The 21,337-nt window shown below is 30.5% G+C and overlaps 1 protein-coding gene across 6 annotated transcripts in view; it reads right to left on the bottom strand.

Annotated features, from left to right (window-relative positions):
* Positions 1-1,215: 1,215 nt before the first annotated feature.
* Positions 1,216-21,337, bottom strand: part of LOC139518026 (ERO1-like protein alpha) — a 41,733-nt gene continuing 21,611 nt past the window's right edge. For 2 of the 6 annotated variants that reach the window (XM_071309664.1, XM_071309663.1), the window contains exons 3-17: positions 20,461-20,568; positions 19,480-19,563; positions 17,660-17,707; positions 16,594-16,670; positions 15,978-16,051; positions 12,523-12,643; positions 12,117-12,166; positions 10,426-10,452; positions 8,555-8,647; positions 7,862-8,028; positions 7,075-7,151; positions 6,560-6,629; positions 6,134-6,220; positions 5,361-5,500; positions 1,216-4,830 (exon numbers count right to left, since the gene is read on the bottom strand). In XM_071309664.1, the coding sequence (XP_071165765.1) occupies positions 4,779-4,830; positions 5,361-5,500; positions 6,134-6,220; positions 6,560-6,629; positions 7,075-7,151; positions 7,862-8,028; positions 8,555-8,647; positions 10,426-10,452; positions 12,117-12,166; positions 12,523-12,643; positions 15,978-16,051; positions 16,594-16,670; positions 17,660-17,707; positions 19,480-19,563; positions 20,461-20,568 (1,275 nt within the window). In that variant the 3' untranslated portion in view covers positions 1,216-4,778. Of the gene's footprint in view, positions 4,831-5,360; positions 5,501-6,133; positions 6,221-6,559; positions 6,630-7,074; positions 7,152-7,861; positions 8,029-8,554; positions 8,648-9,855; positions 9,877-10,425; positions 10,453-11,178; positions 11,194-12,116; positions 12,167-12,522; positions 12,644-15,977; positions 16,052-16,593; positions 16,671-17,659; positions 17,708-19,479; positions 19,564-20,460; positions 20,581-21,337 lie in introns of all 6 variants that reach the window. The other 4 variants (XM_071309665.1, XM_071309666.1, XM_071309661.1 and 1 more) reach the window with 4 other exon arrangements.

Below are 21,337 nucleotides of genomic sequence, written 5' to 3'. Positions count from 1 at the left end.
TCTCTGTGACACATTCCCTATTTCCATTCTCAATTTTATTTACCTTGCCAACATGTGAGAGCATACAAACAATAGAACCGAGACAAACTATACTGTACCTTGCCAACATTAAAACAATAAACAGAATCATGCTTCACCTTGCCAACATGTGACAGTATACAAACAAAAGAAAAGAGGACAATTATACTGTACTTTGCTAAAAGAGGGATGAAAGATACCAGAGGGACATTCAAACTCATAGATCGGAAATAAACTGACAAAGCCATGGCTTAAAATAAAAATGACAAACAAAGAAACAATTATAGTACACAGGAAACAGCATAGCAAACTAAAGACTTACCAACACAAACCCCACCAAAAAATGGGGGTGGTCTAAGGTTCTCCGGAATCGGTAAGCAGATCCTGCTTCACATGCGACACCATTCATATTGCTCATTTTATTGAAAAAAATCCAGTAAATAGTCTTCTTCGAGGTCACATTCGTGAAAAGGGAAGGGGATTGTAGGTACGACATAATTAACATATCCAAAATCGGTGAAACGATAATTCCATAACTGTCAACCAACTCGTAATGGCGTCCGTAAAATTTACCAAGGGATGATTTCAACTTCACCATTTAGAACTCTTGGTTTAATACCTTTCTTGTGAGCAGCACCCCTCTATCAAGGAAATCATGATAGGAACTACAAGCCAGGAAATATTGTATCAATTGGGAGATATATACTCGGTATGCAGGCGCTGCTGAAATGTTGCTACATAGAAATAGAAAGTTGACAATTTGGATAAGAAAATCATCTCTTTTGTCATAAAGTTTGTTTTCAAACGACCCTTTTTGTCAATTTCTAGATGTAAGTCAATATATGAGGCCAACTTAACTGTATCTGTTGTAACCTTTATCTGTAGTTCGATGGAATAGATGTATTCAACATAGTCACCAAATTTTGAATTATTTAGAACATCATCTATATTGGGGAAAGTAAAGTTAAAGGATATTGCAAACTTCTTATCTTTCTTCCAAAGAAATTACTGTATGAAGTCAGCCTAATAATAACAAAAGAACAAGTCTACAAGAAGAGGGACACAATTGGTTCCCATTGGAATGTTGACAGTTGTTTCAATCTATATAGCTAAAAAGTGTGAATTTTTAATCAGCAAACTCAATAAAATTGTACACTGCATTGAGTGTAAAGATGAATAAAGTCATAAACAACACAATATTGTTTTATATTTAATGATAAACTGTATGAAATAACAATGACAAAATTGTATGAAAATAGATAACAACATAATATATCAACAAAACGAGAAAATACTGCAGGACAACAATAGAGAAATATTTTAAGGATTTTTGCTAATATCTAGAACATAGAAATAACTAGTCTAATGACTAGATCTTTAGATTTCAAGTAAATTTGAGCAATATTTATTAATATTTTCCTTTATTATTGTTTCACTATCAAATGCTATATCTATCATTTTCAAGAAAATTAGATTTGCCATGACCCCTTTGAAATTAAGAGAACATACACATTTAGTGTGAAAAAGTAATCTATAATATTTTCAAAGAGAACCAAAAAAGAGGATTTCAAGTCTTTTCAATCAATTATCTATTAGAGAAGACATGATTTGGTGTATAACATTTTGACACAAAATTCATACACTTGACAAAACTCACATATTTTTGATCTGTCATTTATAGCAGGGATTTCAACTTGGAGAAACATATCACCCCTCATTACAAGTATGAGACAATACCTTTGATTGGTCTATCTTTGCTGATGATGATAAGGCTACATGGGTGAATTTAGGAACACAGCTGAAGAGTATACAGCATATAACAGGAAAACAAATCTCACAAATACAGTCATACTTTACACACCAATATCACTTTAAAAAATAAAATACATGTTCAAATTTTGTTTTCAATGTGATAATTTATATAAATAGAGGAAATGAAGACCCTACAGTATTAATCTCCATTGCAACTAAAGCACCAAATTATATCATTCTTAATAGGCAAACTTTTTATAACGAAAGATCTCTCACTTAATGATTGTAAACCTCTACACTACTTAAAGCATACCATAAACACATTTGGGCTACAATTATCAAATAACTATTTTTGTAGAAGTTAACTAAGTTTGCTCATTAGCAAAAGTCATATGGTGAACACTAGTTGTTAACCTTTATGTTATTTGGTCTCTGGTTGAGAGTTGTCACATTGGCAATCATAAAAAATGTTCTTATTTTTATATAAGAATACGCACAGACATATATATTTATATGTTAGTATCAACTTTGAACTGTTGATATATATATATATATATATACGTTATTAAGAAATTTACATAGTTCAAGTATTTTGGATTTTTGTCTTGAGACAAAATATTTAGACTGAACTCCAAGTCATACGATTTTTGAAATAGTTTAGTGTAAGTCTTCTCTTAATATAAATGTTAAATAACTATCTGTCATATTTTAAAGCGAATTCATTAATTTCAGTTATTGGTGAAAAAAATATATGATAATTAGATTTTATGGTTTTAATATATTCTGCATACAAGCCTATTCTAAAATTGCATTTTGTGTAAATCATGTTTAACCTCAAACCACAAAAGCCATTATGAATATTCATAAATTCATGGTATCAAATAGTTCATAAACAGTTATATGTATATATATATTAGAGAAATATTAATTTAAATAAATATCTTTTTTAAAGTACATAATATTTTCTACAATTTGTTAGTTTCTAGATTTAAGAAAAGTAATTAATTGACCATTTTATATACAAATAATAACAATATACTGACTACAGTAATACTAATCTTACTTAAAGACTAGTATGGTTATCATTAAAAAACTAAAATTGAATGCAATGTTATATGTATTTCAGGCAGACATGGATTTTTTGGGTGACCATGAAATTCATTTAAAAAAAAAAAAACTTCAACATTACATTGGTTTTGTTACTAATTAGTAGGGGTAAACATCAGTATAATTCTTACATGATTTTCATATCTACAAATACTTGAATTGGATTGGTCCGTTAGCATTTTTCCCTTGGTTTACACTTCAATAGACCATGTTGCTGAAACTATTTTCGTAACTAACATTGTGATCTATTCATGCGCAATACATACACATGGGATCAAGGGGTTCAAGCAAATTGAGATTTATTAAAAAACAAATACATAACTGTTACTTCTTTTTCAATGGAAATGTATAAATATACTATAAATAAAATGCAGTGAATTTTCATCATTGAGCTTGGCTCATTAACGTCACGGGGCAGCTTGACATCATACGAATAAAAACTCTCAAGAGGAAGATTATTTTGTTTCTTGTTTGATTCAAATTTAAAATAAAATATCTCATTAAAATGAAGCTTTTGAGGTAGGTGTTATTTTATTCTAGATTCTATTGCATTGATTGAACATTAAGGGATTCAAGATAGCCAATATGGCGGCTACAAAATGTCAATAGCACATTTGATGGTAAATAGTAGCCAATGTACCAAAAATTGTTAATTAAAAATTGGAAATGTTTGGATTAAACACATTTTCTGTAGAATGCATTGATGTGTAAACTGAGTTGCTGACTATCAAGCTTTTACATAAAAGTCCTTTGGTTTTTTTCAGTTTGCGAGTCAATCGCCCTAGTTTACACATTAATTACCTTTATCATATAACGTTCCATTTGAATCCTCAGATTCATCATCAAAATGTTCTTGTAAATGAAATTTGAAACTACAGGCATTGAAAATTTATATATCCTAAAACTGTATCAACTTGCCTTAAATAAGCTATTAAATAAATGACATAAACTTTTCTAAAAATGAAGTAAAAATTTATAACATCAATAAAAAACTTAATTCACAACATAGAACACTCTGCCAGCAAGAAATCTTAACTATAACTATTCACAACAAAGTTGTAATAAATTAATTAACATAAACATACAGGCCACATTTGTACACACAATTTAATCATAACCAAATACATTCACACAAAAAAATATATGCAATTTATTCTTTGAACAACACTGGTGATAAATTATAAACATTTCTAGGGTGTGAAGACTATATTCATCTTTCTGATGGAATGTTTTAAGGTCTATATAAATCAGATATATTCACATGTGGTTATGACATGAATTATCAAAAATACTATTGCATTTGATGTGATTTAACTTGGTAAATGGTATCGAAAAACATGAGTTCAAAAATTCTGGCTATCATTAACAATAGTTTATCTTTACATAAGTTACATAAAAAAAAATCTAACTTTTCATGTCAAAAGAGAATAGATAATGGCTGAATGTTTATCAATAAATTTTATGAGCTTAAGAATGTATAAAGTTTGAACATCCTTTTGACAATATGTCATCATAAACTTTATATTATTTGTATGTTTGGTAATATATGTTAAAGGATTTGTTTTAAACAGAGACAATTCTAAGAAATAACAAAATGCATTTTTTATAATGACTAAAGACTATGCACTTGAAAATTACTGAATCATTCATGACTTGCATTTACATTTGGTCTAAAAATGCATTCTGTTAAAATGGTTAATTAGGGTTTAAGTTCTATTTTTAAGCCTATAAACTATGCACAGAATTCATCAATATGGATTTACCATAAAGCAACTAACAAAGTTAAGCATAGTATAGCCATTTGTGAATATCACTGTAAAGCCATATGAAAGCGTAAGAATCACAGCCGTGGTGGGAAACATAGTTCCATGAGCAAAAGGGAGATAATCTAAGTGGTGGTGTCAGCTCAACAGGTGTCGGAACTTTTCTATTGAATGTACACTGCTTGATAATCTGAAATAAAGTTAAAGCAAAATTGGAAATTAATCATTTCTGTAAAATTTGTCCATTTCTTGTTTAATTCTAAGATTATGTTCCATACAGATGTTTTCTGTAACACATTTTAGCACCCCTCCTTCTTTTTTTCAATTTTTGTTTTATAAGTCTCGATGTTAGATTCCCTCTTATTTCTGAGCATTGGTTTGGTGCAGCACTGATGAGAATTATATTTTTAAATAAGGTTAACAACTATATTTCTTACACAGCAAATATCCTTCAATGCAGGATTGCTTAATGTGATTCCCCTACTTCAAGTTGGACATTACTAGAAAATTTAAATGGAAGTTTTAATTACTGCAATGTACTTCTGTTACATTTTAAGCATTCATAAATCACTGAATGAGATATTAATTGTTCAAAAGCCCATCCTTTGTAGTAAAATTGGTACAATGTACTATTAATTTGAAAACTTTTAGTTCTAACAATTAAAGCTTGACCAAGATGAAAGATATATTTGCTACATACTAAATATCAAATTAACTGACCTGCCAAAAGAATTAAAAAGTGAGACAATTTCAGTACGTCTAAGTTGAAACTTTTTCTTCTGACTGGCATTTATTGTGGAATGTGGTCCTATCTGATCTCCAGAAAATAATATTTTTAAAGCTGTACCCATGCCTTGGACCTGCAAATAAAAGTTATTGATTAATGTCACTTTATAAATTGGTTGTATCTGAAGTGCTTTCCTGGATATACCTCCATCAGGAAAGCATTAATCTAAAGGCAATAAAGGGATGAATAAATACTTGGCAAGCTTTATGAATGGATGGGACCTAAACTGTAGAGAGGAAGTTGTAAATATAATCAAAGCGTAAATATAATGTTTTTTAATAAGGCCTCAAAAGAGGAGTGAAAGATACCAGAGGGACAGTCAAACTCATAGATTGAAAATAAACTGACAACACAATGGCTAAAACATAAAGAGACAAACAGACAAATAATAGTACAAAAGACACAACATAGAAAACTAGTTGGCAACACAAACCCCACCAAAAACTTGGGGTGATCTCAGGTGCTCAAGAAGGGTAAGCAGATCCTGCTCCACAATAATGTGATCTTCAGCCTTGTTAACCAGCATGTTTAATGTGTTGGTTTGGTGCAAAGTTGGATACAAATTCATATCACATCAACATGTTGTTGTCCTCATATAAGGTTAAGGAAGATGTTCTACCATGCTTATACATCAAGTTGAATTTATTTTTTATCATTAAACAATTGACATAATATTGTGGGATAAATATGAGAAAATAATAATTACCTGTAACTTGCCCCATAGCTTGCACTTATCACAACCAACACAATCCATTATTCTGGATACATTCATAAAATGAGCACGGAATTCTTCCTATGGGAAAAATAGAATAAAATACATATAGTTATTCAGACAATGTATGAAACTGCTTAAATATTGGAGGAAGTAGATAAGTTGTGTTGATTATGAAAAATATTTATGCATATAAAAATCATACTAATCAAACATTTTATTCGTAAGAGTAAATTTTAAAATGTTTAATTATATGACTTCAGATGTTTCATTTAAAGATTTGAATTTTGTGGTAAATATTTCTCAAAATAACTAGATACTCAAATAGTTTTTCATAGAATTAAACATTTAGATATTTTATAACTCTCTACTGGATATTTCACATATACATTTTTAATGTAAGACTATAATTCATTTTACCTTTAATTTCTTTGCTTCTTTGGGATCACCTTGAAATAATTTACTTTCATCAAACTGATCTGGAGCTTGTCTAAAAATAAAGCAACAAAAAACGACAATAAAATCCTGTATTTTTCTAAAAAAAAAAAGGTGGAGGCTCACAAGTTAGAACATTCATACCCACGAAAAAAAAATGAATCCACAGTATTTGGTCTCTAGCCTACCATGATATAAGTTACCCAAGAAACATGTATTGTTTGTACAGAACTTTTAACTTACTAAATAACTGTTATCAAATCTCTGATACCACTTTTAACTTACTGAATAACTGTTAACAAATACCTAATACCACTTTTAACTTACTGAATAACTGTTAACACTACCTAAATTACTGAATAACTGGTAACAAATCCCTTACTTACTGAATAACTGTTAACAGATCCCTAATACCACTTTTAACTTACTGAATAACTGTTAACAAATCCCTAATACCACTTTTAACTTATTGAATAACTGTTAACAAATCCCTAACTTACTGAATAACTGTTAACAAATCCCTAATACCACTTTTAACATCTTTATCCTCTTCTTCATTTCCTGTGTAAAATTCTTCCTGCAATAAAAAGTGTACATCACAAAACATGTACAATGAAATTCACCCTTATATCATTCAATCATACAGTTATCCTCTTTTTTCCAATTAACCAAAGAATGTATTCCAATGCCTCTTGCCATAGCACATGTTTTATCTGTCAAGAAATAACGGTAACTCTTTTTTTTCAAGTACAAAGAACATTAAGGTTTCCAAAATATTCCATTTAAACTTTAGTTATAATTGATCATAATTATCACAAAAATCCAACAAGACATGTAAACGTGACATAACTAACAAGGCAGTGGTCCATAAAAATTTACTTTTCTAGGGGAACACCTCTAAAAAATGTGTTGATTGGAGATGTTTTCAATATGTGTGAGTCATTGCTGATATAAACCTTTGATATGAATTTCAATAAAAGGATATGCCAGTGCAAAGGCACTTACAAAACTGGAAGGACAGATAGAAGCACAAATGGATGGATGTGTAACTAGTATTTCAATTACACCACCCAGCAGAGGACAATACAGCAATATTTTCTAGGCAAAAGAAATATAAACTAAAAATTTTCCCATTCACTTCTTAGTAGATTGTAAATTGTTTCTATGAACCATTCAAGTTGACACCTATAATGTCCATATAGAGAAAAGATGGAATCATCATGGTCTAATGCTCTATTTAACTTATACTGCTGTTAAGACTAGGGCGAAATAAATGTCAAATCTTACCTCTAAAATATAAGGTGCTGCCTTAATCAATGCTCTCAATTCAACAAGGTAGGCAAAATACAAATTTTTCAGTCTCTGTGGACCCTGTTCTTCATTGAAAGGATCAAATCTTCTTAAAAATTCCTCAGTGTTTGGTGCCCATTTAATGTTACCAAATCCTAGTTTGTCTACAATGAAACATGTGTTTTACGATTGTAGTTCTAAAACTTATCTTAAATCATTTAAATTTCAAATTTGGGCCTTAGTGGCAGAGTGATCTAAGTAGTTCATCTAAATCAATCAATAGCCTGTTAACACTGAAGTTGTCAATTCAAACCCTGCAGGTCTTGTAATTTTATAAAAAGGCTCAATTTAAAACGAGATTTAAAGACAGAATGTTTTTATTAAGTCATTGACCTGATAAGCTTCCATATTTATATTCAGTGATATGATTAATTTTAATTAAAAATGATAGTTTCCAGTGTTTTTATTTATTATGATCTCCCATAAATTAACCTTTACATAGTTTTTAAACATGTACAGATTCTTTTGTTTAAAAGTGTATAGCAGATGTATTTTAAGGTTGATATTTAGCATATTCTGGTAAAAATTCATTTGAATTATTACAAGAAAATTGAGAAAGGAAATAGGGAATGTGTCAAAGCGACAACAACCATACCATAGAGCAGACAACTATGTTTCAACTTAATTTACCTTGAAATAAATAATTTGATGAGAGATGTAAATTAATTGAAGTATGAAGCCCTGAAATCATTCTGTAGAAAGTCCTCTGTTCCAAGCACAATCCTGTAAGAAAGTTAAAATAAATCTCCATTCTAAACATTTAGCATATATAAAGAGCATATACAAAAACTATTATTTGAAGCAATGTAAAAAAATAATTTACTGTTGAAAATTTTAAAATTTGAACAATTAAAAAAATAAATAATCTAAGAATTAGTTCTGGTAACTGATGTCATTGATATCAATTAAAATGTTTCTTGAAATGATAATTTACTACACTACCAATTTTTACTGTCATTCTAATTATTCATTCACTGAATTGAAATTGACCTGATGAAAGTGCTCATTTGAAACAAACAAGTCAAATATTAATAGTCTTGTATTTAAGCACCATAAACTGTAACTACTGTTTTGCATGCAAAACTCGTCCATCTTGGTTAAAATCTTTTTATAACTGAATAAAATAAGGCTAAATTAGTACCCAACACTTCCTTTTTCATGCAAATAAGACTAAGTAGGGGAGGGGAAATAAGCATAAATCCATTAAAAAAATAGTAAATATAACTACAAGAAAAGGCCACCTGTCAAAATCAACTATTTGAATGTCAAATGAATTTCTACCAAAGTAAGTCCTATTCATCTCATAACAATTTCTAACAGGTTTTAATCATGGATATGAGACAACAAAAATAGTCTAAACAAATGATTTGACATTGGTACTTTTTGACATTTTTAATAGAAACTGAAAGAACATCAATATAATAAGGATGATAGGTTGTGTTTTATTAGATGCGTTCCTTTTAACCCATTCAAGGCGTATGATGCCTTAAGGCATCACCTAGGTACCGCCGTATGATGCCTGAATGCATCACCTTGCTATGGCCGTGTTCATCAATAAAACTCATAAAACATGTCATAGTGTGCACAAACCATTCAATGTATGTATGACATTATAACAACTGCTTAACACATGTGTATTGATGAAGACAATGTTGACCTCCAGATGTCTTGTGAATTCGTTATTATTGTTGGGTTACTGTCTCATTGATTTATAACCCACATATCCATATTTTGATATTGAAACTATCGTATTGTAAATGCATGTGCCACACCTTAACAGGTATTTCTCAAAGTCATAAAAGTATAAAACAAAGCTGTGACAGGAGTGATAAAAACTTATGAGGTTCAGGTAAGGGGAATCATTTTATTTCATCAACTAGAATTCATTAGAAAAATACTTAAACCATGAAAAATGTATTTAAAACTATTACCAACACCTAATCCTCTAAATACTATATAAATATGAAGAAGAAAAATGGTTACTAAATCTGATGTTTATCTAATAACTAATAACTAAATACTATTGTTCATATTTCTTAAATAATACCAATTTTCGAAAAATCCCCATTTCAATATGAGGGGGAGATATCAAAATGAAAAAAGTTAAAGTCATTTTCTACTATTGTAGGTAGGGCATAAAAATCATGGAGTCGTTAATTTACAATACAACCCTGCTATATTCCATAAGTGCCAAAAAATGAAGATTTTCAATAATCATTTTGAGGTAATCTTACAATACTGAAAAAGTTTTCAAACTTGCAGACAACACATAGGATTAGTACAGACTCTCAAACGAGGGAATTTTGTTTTGTGCACACTGAAGTGAGGAAAATAAAATAATCAACCATGTGTTACTGACAATATCAGACAAAAAATTGATACAAAGAAAATTGGTATTGTCAAATGAACTGTTGTATATTATGGAAAGCTGGTTACAGTGTGTATGTGTATATATAATGTGCAGGGCTTCCAGTGGCACAGCCAGTGGCTCAGAGCCTCACCTGTCATTTCTGATCTAATATAGACAGCTTTAACAGTAAAATGATTTATAGATATTAATATAAAATTTTTTAAACATCTATTGTAAAAACTAACCACTTAATACATGATAAAACAGATGATACCACATTAAAGGGTGGAAATGAGTTAATCGTATCAATAGTGGATCAAACATAAAAACGTCTGTGAAGTTAAATTATGTAAATCATCAGTGTGGGCGAACATTATTATGGCCTTCGGTGGTTTATTTCTGAAAACTGCAGAATTAAATCTTGAATGTTGTCCTCTACATTTCTTTTGATTATTATGTTGTTAGGTTGTTGTCTCTTTGAGGTTTACTCCCCATCATATTTTGATACACCTGCTGTATTCAGTAGTAATGACCTTTTTTTTTATAGCCAAAATCTTATCACAAAGGGAACACAATCTAAATCCCATCAGAATTAAAGTTTTCATAAATATGTCAAATTTAAGATGTTAAATGAATATGTTTAACTTTTGCTTATCATTGAAGGATGTACGTGACATATAGTTGCTTAAATCCAAGTCATTTGGACTCTGTAGGACTGTTGCCTCATTAGCAATCATTCCATATATCCTTATTCTATATTAGTCATGCTATAAATTCCCTCTTGCCTCATTAGCAATCATTCCACAATCCTTATTCTATATTAGTTATGCTATAATATTCCCTCGATCTATTCATATTAATATACAGACGACAGATCAGTTCTAGCCGTGCCACACATGCCTACCTTTAAGATATGATGCTATGTAAAAATAACATATCTCAAATAAAGACCAAAAGATCATATAATTATTTCAAGTGCACGTAATAACAACAGCTATACATAAGCAAAATAAGAAAATAGAAACATATTTAGAAAATTATGAATGAAAAATGTTGAAACAAGAGTAAATTACATATTACTGAAGTCACAAACAAGTCCTAAATCAAATATACTATTTATCATAAATATTATCAACAATTGTTGTTGATGTGGCAACTTATGCTTATTCAGGCTTATATTTATGCTTTTTACTTCAAAAGGCTAAATTATAAATCCCTGAATTGGTGTAATTTTATTTTCATAGCTGTATGGTTTGTGACTGAAGCTTGGTATCTGTAAAATGAATCTTTGTGATGTTTTTTTTTTATATGAATGGTTATTATAATATTTGTGATTTGTCTACAACTTCTATTCTACAAAAATTGAGTTAAAAATACATTCATAATAAGAGAAATTAAAAAAACCAACATATGTTATGTGTATGAAGAATAAATTTTAAATTCTAAATATAAATTAAATGTGTTTAATACTGTCATTGTATCAAGACTTTATCATACATGTAAAGAAATGAAAACCAAATACCAATCTTTTTGAACTAAATTTTTTTCTTCTTAAAAAATCAAACATTTGATTTAATGCAGTATCCCTTTCCACTGCTCTTGGACATCAATCAATTTTTTCTTAATATAAATTCCAGACCTATTTACTTTTTTTTAAGTTGAAAATTTCATAGATATATATACTATTTACTGATGCTATAAATTCATATTCAATCTAAAAAACAAAGATCAGACTTTTATGGCAATAAATGATAGACTTCCCACACTGTGTCCTTGAACAATGACAGTATACACATCAATTTAAGAGCAGTGCATGATTTTGATGCATAATAAATGTGTTACCTGCAAGAGACTGTTGTGGTGAGTAAGGGGTACTTCCATCTTCTTGTGGTCTAGAAAACAATACATAATAACACTGTAGTTCTCAAGCAAATTTGCAATCAAAATTTTAATCTATACTGAAATCATTTGTACTGTGTTTACTTATAACTTACAGTGTTATAAATGTTTATCTATTGCTATTTATCCCTAATAAATTATCATATTTATTTTTTAGATAACTTGTCACTATTTCATATTCTCTCTTTGTTCCATAGTGTGGCAAAGCTATCTGACTTATTCATACATTATACAACATATAAACAGCCTCTGTGTAATTAACCGTATTCTTTTAATGTTAGTTAATCAATGTTCTATTTTCATAATTAAAATTGAATGTACTATTTTTTTTATTTAAATCTATTCCTACTTAAAGCAGTTTTCCTCATAAATACTCCTCCAGATCCTATGTGCTGATGGTCCTTTATATCCTGTGTATCTCTCAGGGTTAAGAAGTAGGTCAACATAGTCACATTCTGAGGAATTGTCATCTATAAAAATATATCAAATGTTTACTGAACAAAATATAATAGTATGAAATTCAAAACAGTGTAGCTGTGGCCATTGATTGACCCATCAAAATCATCCATTGACTGGGACAATTTACGTGAACGTTTGTCTGTAACAACCACTGTTCATGACGTACCTACGATAGACATTTAAACTGTGGGGTCAACAAAGGTTTCTTAACGCCTTTAATTATAAAATAATTCGAAAAATTAATCAGGAATAACCTTTGTGTTTTGATTTATATAATTGATATAAATCAAAATATCGTGTTATTTCTGATTAATTTTTCGAATTACTTTATTTAGGTGTTGAGAACCTTTGGTGACCCCATAGTTTAAGTGTCTTTAAAAAGTACATAGTGAGCATTGGTCGTTACATACAAACGTTCACCTAAATTGTCCCAGTCAATGAATGATTTTAATGTGTCAATCAATGGCCACAGCTACACTGTTTTGAATTTCATACTATCATATATGAAATCTCATTTCCAGACTGCTTTATTACTTTCTTTTATGTAATGTTAAAGGAATCAGAAATTATCTTGCTAATAAAACAAATCACTAAGTATGAAATTGCTATTGCATAAAAGTTAATAATATACAGCCATATACTGACCATCAAGTTCACAGAATGTTTGCTATATCTTAAGGTATGAAATGGCTATTCTTTATAAAAGTTATAAATTGCTTCACTGAGCTCAGCCTGATACGACCGTAGAGGTTGAACCGTAAACAGTTGGGGCAAATTTGGACACAATATTCAAGCTTGATACTGTCTGAATTTGGATTGTGATCAAATTGTTGACACAGTATAGGTTTCTGACACAAAATAAATGTCAAGATCTTACAAATCTATGCAATTAAAGATAACTTGAACCCATTAAAAAACCTGGAATCCCCAAACTTTATGAACCCCCCCTTGGAGTAATTACCCCCACACTCAATCCCAGCATTTTCTTTGTAGTATGGAACCTTGTGGTACAATTTCAGAGAGATCCAAACTCTTAAACACAAGTTATTGTCTGGAAACTAGAAAAATGCTTGTTTTGGCCCTTTTTTTTGCCCCTAATTCCTGCCGGAATTGGTTATTACCCCCAAACTCAATCCCAGCCTTCCTTCTGTGATATGGAACCTTGTGGTACAATGTCAGAGAGATCCATACACTTACAAACAAGTGATTGTCCAGAAACTACAAACATGCTTGTTTTTGGCCCTTAATTCCTGAACTGGCACCATAACCCCCAAAAATGAACCTAATCTTCTACTTGTGGTATTAAACATTGTGGTACAATTTCAGAGTAATAGAAATACTTATACACAAGTTTTTATCTTAAAAGTAGAATAATGCTTGTTTTTGGGCTCCTATTTCCTAAACAGTTGGAACCCTCATCCCCAAAATCAATCCCAACCTTCCTTTTGTGGAAACCTTCTCATTAAGTTTCATAGAGATCCATTCACTTAAACTAAAGTTATTGTCCAGAAACCAAATGTGTCTCCGGACAACGACGCAGACAACATCATACCATTATATGATCCCAAAAAAAATTTTGCGGTCGTATAAACTGGTAATTATAGTTTACAGCCATATATATATACTGACCATCAAGTTCACAGAATGATTGCTATAATTTAAGGTATGAAATGGCTATTCTTAATTAAAGTAAAAACCAGTAATTATCGTTTACAGCCATATATATATATATATATGTTGGGTTGATGTTTAGACGAGTTGTATATATATATATATATATATATACAACTCGTCTATTGGGTTGATGTTTAGACGAGTTGTATATATATATATATATACAACTCGTCTAAACATCAACCCAACAATAGTAGACCTGTAAATTTGCTTTCGCAAATTTTTGGTTCTTCCCTCGCCGGGATTCGAACCCATGCTACTGTGATATCGTGACACCAAATCGCCTGCACTGCAGCCATCCCGCTAGACCACACGACCACCTGGGCTCTCATTAAAAGAGCTTTTGGTGGGCATGTGTTACCTTTCCACGTCAGTTTTAATCTAGCGGCGTACTACAGTACATGATATATAAGGCATGAAGATGTTATTGTTACAGATCAGCTAAATTATCTATAGTAAAGGATCCTACAAATTAATGTAAGATACAGTCACAGAAAATAATTATATTCATAAGTACGTCTGAGTCAGTGACAACCCTACAACAGATGTATCCATCGGATCGCCATCAATGATGGTGATACATGGCTGTGTACATAATGTATATACAACTCGTCTAAACATCAACCCAACAATGTTAGACCTGTAAATTTGCTTTCGCAAATTTTTGGTTCTTCCCTCGCCGGGATTCGAACCCATGCTACTGTGATATCGTGACACCAAATCGCCTGCACTGCAGCCGTCCCGCTAGACCACACGACCACCTGGGCTCTCATTAAAAGAGCTTTCGGTGGGCATGTGTTACCTTTCCACGTCAGTTTTAATCTAGCGGCGTACTACAGTACATGATATATAAGGCATGAAGATGTTATTGTTACAGATCAGCTAAATTATCTATAGTAAAGGATCCTACAAATTAATGTAATATACAGTCACAGAAAATAATTATATTTATAAGTATGTCTGAGTCAGTGACAACTCTACAACAGATGTATCCATCGGATCGCCATCAATGATGGTGATACATGGCTGTGTACATAATGTATATACAACACGTCTAAACATCAACCCAACAATGTTAGATCTGTAAATTTGCTTTCGCATTTTACATTTTTCGCATTTTTCGCATTAAAATTAAGTAGTAAAATTTGCGAATTTGCGAAAGCAAATTTACAGATCTAACATTGTTGGGTTGATGTTTAGACGAGTTGTATATACATTATGTACACAGCCATGTATCACCATCATTGATGGCGATCCGATGGATACATCTGTTGTAGAGTTGTCACTGACTCAGACGTATATATATATATATATAAGTACGTCTGAGTCAGTGACAACCCTACAACAGATGTATCCATCGGATCGCCATCAATGATGGTGATACATGGCTGTGTACATAATGTATATATATATATATATATATATATATATAAAAGTCTATAAAAACGACCAACCAGCAAATTTACTATGTACCGGATCGTCTAGAATAGGCGATACTATGCAGATAAGGAAAAAATTATATCAGTCTAAAGATTTGCACAACGGTACTGATATAAGATGTTATAATACGAAAATGTTGTTATTAAATCGTGTTGACAAATATTTCGGCTCAACAAATGGCCTTCTTCAAGTGTCACAAGTTTTAACATATATATATATATATATACTGACCATCAAGTTCACAGAATGTTTCCTGTGTATCGTCATGCTTAGTCCAGTTCCTCAATGCTTCTTTTGTGGAGTCACTAAAATATAAAACAAAAATTATTTTTTTAATGCATATAATTTGCCCAATTCACATAAACATTCACATAATCTTGGCCAAATCTGGAAATCATAATTTTGACCATAATCCAAGCAGGAATATGGTCCATCTTTTTCTTTAGATTGGTCTAAATTGCAATGGTTGTAATGTTATAGTGCATGAAAACAAATAAATCACAGGTGCTTAATCCTCATACTGTGAGGGATTTAAACAATAGTTTATTTACCAGTAGATGGAAAGTTTATAATCTTTAGATATACAGAACTTAAATTAACCATATACAGTATTTCAAAGGGGTCATACTTCCATAAATTGAAATCAAACATTTGGTTTTGTATTAGACTGTAGGTAGTCTTTACTATTATAAGAGAACATTAGCTTTAACTTAATCAGTTTTGGGCCATTTTTGATGTGGCCAAATTTGGTTGAAATTATTAAATTGGCTTTTTTCAGTTTTGATACATTTATTAAAGAAGAATACAGAAATAATAATGGGATTTTATCGATGCACAATATTCTTACCTGATAGTAGTGTTCAATGCACCTAATTCTTTTTGTTCTTCACACGACTCATCCTCATGTTGAGCTTCTTTGGAATACTAAATAAAATACAGGTCAACATTGACAAGTTTATCTCATTTCTAATTTATACAATTATACATGAAAAATAGAGATGTGGAAAATTCATTATAGGGACAGCATGATAACATCTTGGATATATCTTGTTCTCTAATTTTTGTGCTATTTTCACATTTCCTGACCAGTGTGAAAAAAAATATTTCTCCTCACTAGTGAAAAATCTGTTCTCGGCAAATGATTGAATTTTCTTGTTTTCTTCTGAATTATCTTATTGTGATGTCATGAAAAAAGGTGACCATGCCTGATGACATCACATCAAAAGTACACAACTTTCTTCAAATCTTTGAAAAGGAAGGATACAATTAATAAAAGAAACAGATTCCACCACTGTAACCTGTGTATTACAATATTTCTCCATTCTCAACAGTTAAATTTTAATTATTTAAAAAGCTCGGCAAGGCTCAGGCTTTAAATATTAAAATTTAACTGTCTCGAGTGGAGGAATATCATAATAAACTTGTTGCAGTGGTGGAATCTATATTTCCATTACACACGCTACTTTTTTGTATTTCTTGTCACTTACACCCTCCCATCAATAGGGAATTTTCAGTCTGAAAGATCTTTACCTTAGAAATAAATTGTTGAAAAGAAAAAGATCAATTCAACTATAACTTTATAATGTGCTTGCAAACTTAAAATATAACATTGTGTTGTTTTCATAAAATAAACATATTTAGGCAATAATTTGAATTGAGATATCTCACTTTGTAACACAGAATGACTCTAGTACAATGCACCCATGTCTGTAATTTGTGTGATTTTAATAACATTATTCTGTGGACTATTATGGTAATTCATATACACATCATTTTGAGAAGCTGGAATTCGACCGAATTTCTTATTTCTATCCTCAATGATGAATGAAGAGATGTAAAACTTATCTAAATTCAAGTATCTTTTGAATGAAATAAAGATGTAATTTGTTTTTTATTCTAGTTAGAAAGTTTACCTTCTTTTCAGTTGGTTCACTGCCTTTTAACCCTGGTGGGATTTCATCCTGAAAAAAAGAAGAAATACGTTTAAAAAAAAAGTTTGTGTCAACTTATAAATGTCAAAACTAATAGTTTATAATGTGTTTAGGAGATCAAATTTGCTAACATGGTACATTGTCAACTTAATACATAACATTGTGTTGTATTACACAATATTTTGAATTAAGTTATCTCCCTTTTTCATAGATAACATGCACTATTTATTACTGAGAAATATTTAAAAGAAGAATGTTTCCATAATTTACAGATGCCCCACTTGCGCTTTTATTTTCTGTGTTAAATGGATTGTGAAATTGGGGCCATTTGGCATAAAAAATATGAAAGATCATATCATAGGGAACATGTGTATTAAGTTTGAAGTTGATTTTTTTCAAAAAACTATCTTGACCAAAAATTTTAACCTAAAGATATATTATATGTTCAGTGGACCTTGAAATTAGGGTAAAAACTCTAATTTTGGCATTTAAATTGATCATACAGAAAATGTGTAGAGTGGGGTGCTCATTTTCGCCATATCTTTCAATGTTTTCTACAGTTTATGTTCCAGTCTATATGTTTTTGAAGTAAACTGATATTTCTATATGAAGATAACTTCCAATGCAAAATATTCTTAAGCTTGAAAACGTGTTTGTTTGAAAATAATCATCTTAAAAGTGAGACTAAAGGATGTTTGAAATTTCCTGATGTTTTGTCAATGGGGGACACATATTCGCCGTTTTTACACATCTATTTACAACCAAATAACTGTAGCTTTAAACAATGTTTATCAAATCAATTTCATTATAGACGAATAGCAGACATTTCAAAGGTGTAAAGAACTGAAATTTAGGGCAATCAAGTCAAAGAATTACTAAGAAATGCTTCTATGAAACTGTGTTTTTCATTCAGGAAATCGGCCGAAAATCGTTGTCTGTTTTTCGGTCCTTTGCGGTAATTGCCAAAATTTTGTCTCAGTTGAAAAAATAATCATGTATATTATAAAAATCTAATTCACCGACATATTTCTTCATTTCAGCCATCCTTTGAAGTTTTTACACCCCAAAATCATTTAACGGCGAAATTGTGTCCCCGGCGAATATGGGCACCCCACTCTACATTTGTACTAAGTTTTAAGTATAAAAAAAGAAGATGTGGTAGGATTGCCAATGGGACAACTCTCCACAAGACACTTTGATTGGGTGTCAACTGCCTATACCTTGACCAAAAACATTAACCTGAAACGGGACAGACAGACAAACACACTGACAAACAGACTGAAAAACAAAATGCCCCTAAGAAGGACATAAAAACAAACATTGAAAAAACAATGTCATGTCTGCCACTGTGTTTACATAAAATATAATTTTTGAATTAAAACAAAACCTGTTCAGTAAATATTTTTTATTTAATCAATACATCAAGGTTACTATTTACATGTTATAACAACATAAACATAAATTCTATTAATTCAAATATGTTTGTAAAGATCTTTTAAAATTTAGGTTGGCTTTCCTATTGCTAGTTTGTTTTTAATTGCTCTTAGACAAAGTTTTGGTACTTATTCTATGATTATTACTGATAGTTAACCTTAAATAATCATTCTTTTTATGTTTTCTCACCTATAATAGAACTTTTTCACCAGTAACTGTTTCCTAGTGACTATGGTTCCCGCTTTTATGCTATGTGGATTTATTATAATGACCAAGAACAGTAATATTCTGAAATAATGTAATCTTATAGATTTTTTTCCCATTGCAGATATTGATATATTATACATGCACGCTATTTTCATACTGACCTGATTACACATATCTACATGGCAGTCTTTAAGAGCACATCTGCTATCATCTGACCAAAATGGACATGTCTTTTTTAAATTAACCTGTAGAAGGCAAAATGTTAGAATAAGACTAAATATTCAAAACATTAATGAAATGAAGCTAAAATAATTATTAAATGATGAATGTGTCTAATGGAATACAGATGCTCCCCCTTTATAAATATTTGACAAATTTGACAATTTTTCAATTTACAAAGGGACATAACTCCAGAACATCCAATGTGAAGCCACCAAAATTTGATCTTGATTTGAGAGTGCGGAAACTGCAAATTAGCTATTTTTCAATTTATAAAGGGACATAACTTGATAACAGTGAAAGTGATGCCATGCAAATTCAAACTTGAACTGTGTTTGGTGGTAATAAGCATTGTGTTTAAATTTCCTTAAATTTGGTTGAGGCAAACAAAAGTAAAATACGTACAAACAAGGGGCAAAGCCTAATGCCCCCTCCACTCGGACGGGGGCATAAAAACATGGACCAGATTACTAGATGAGACAATGCAACTTAAGTGACTTAAATAAAATCTGATGCTTTCATCCATGGTTTGATGGCAAAGATTTATAGGCAATAGAATCACTGCAGTACTAGCAAAAGTACTTATAGTTATGGTCATGATTCAGTATATGTATAAATGATTTACATTAAAAACAAATTAACACTGTTAGATTAAGTCTGGGCTCTAATTTAAATAGTATATAGTATTGTTTATCAATACACATCTGTCACACATCTGTAACTTGGTAGGCTATGAATTTTAATCAACTATGTGGTACATGCATTAGAAACATAACCTTACATGTATTGCCTTCTCAGAACATTCATGGTAAAATAATAGTGGAACCAGAAAATACTAATTGATATAAAACAATTTTTTCAGTGCTTGTCATTTGGTATGTCTGCTTACAAATATTTCTACAAATTAGTGCTAATAAATTTACCTTAAAATATCTGAAGTAATCTTTACTAAGTAGACTCTGTAATCGAGGGTATATTTTCTGGTTGTTTATGCTGTCTAAAGTCTCAACTTTACACTTACAATCATCTACCTCTCCTTGTAACTGAAACAGACAAATATATACAATGTACTATAAATACTTCTCCTTGTAACTGAAACAGACAAATATATACAATGTACTATAAATACTTCTCCTTGTAACTGAAACAGACAAATATATACAATGTACTATAAATACTTCTCCTTGTAACTGAAACAGACAATTATATACAATGTACTATAAATACTTCTCCTTGGAACTGAAACAGACAATTATATACAATGTACTATAAATACTTCTCCTTGTAACTGAAACAGACAAATATATACAATGTACTATAAATACTTCTCCTTGTAACTGAAACAGACAATTATATACAATGTACTATAAATACTTCTCCTTGTAACTGAAACAGACAAATATATACAATGTACTATAAATACTTCTCCTTGCAACTGAAACAGACAATTATATACAATGTACTATAAATACTTCTCCTTGTAACTGAAACAGACAATTATATACAATGTACTATAAATACTTCTCCTTGTAACTGAAACAGACAAATATATACAATGTACTATAAATACTTCTCCTTGCAACTGAAACAGACAATTATATACAATGTACTATAAATACTTCTCCTTGCAACTGAAACAGACAATTATATACAATGTACTATAAATACTTCTCCTTGCAACTGAAACAGACAATTATATACAATGTACTATAAATACTTCTCCTTGTAACTGAAACAGACAATTATATACAATGTACTATAAATACTTCTCCTTGCAACTGAAACAGACAAATATATACA

The sequence above is a fragment of the Mytilus edulis genome, chromosome 3, assembly GCF_963676685.1.
Source record: "Mytilus edulis chromosome 3, xbMytEdul2.2, whole genome shotgun sequence".
NCBI lineage: Eukaryota > Metazoa > Mollusca > Bivalvia > Mytilida > Mytilidae > Mytilus > Mytilus edulis.
The sequence above is the reverse complement of the archived record's forward strand: the minus strand, read 5'-3'. Positions and strand labels throughout refer to the sequence as shown.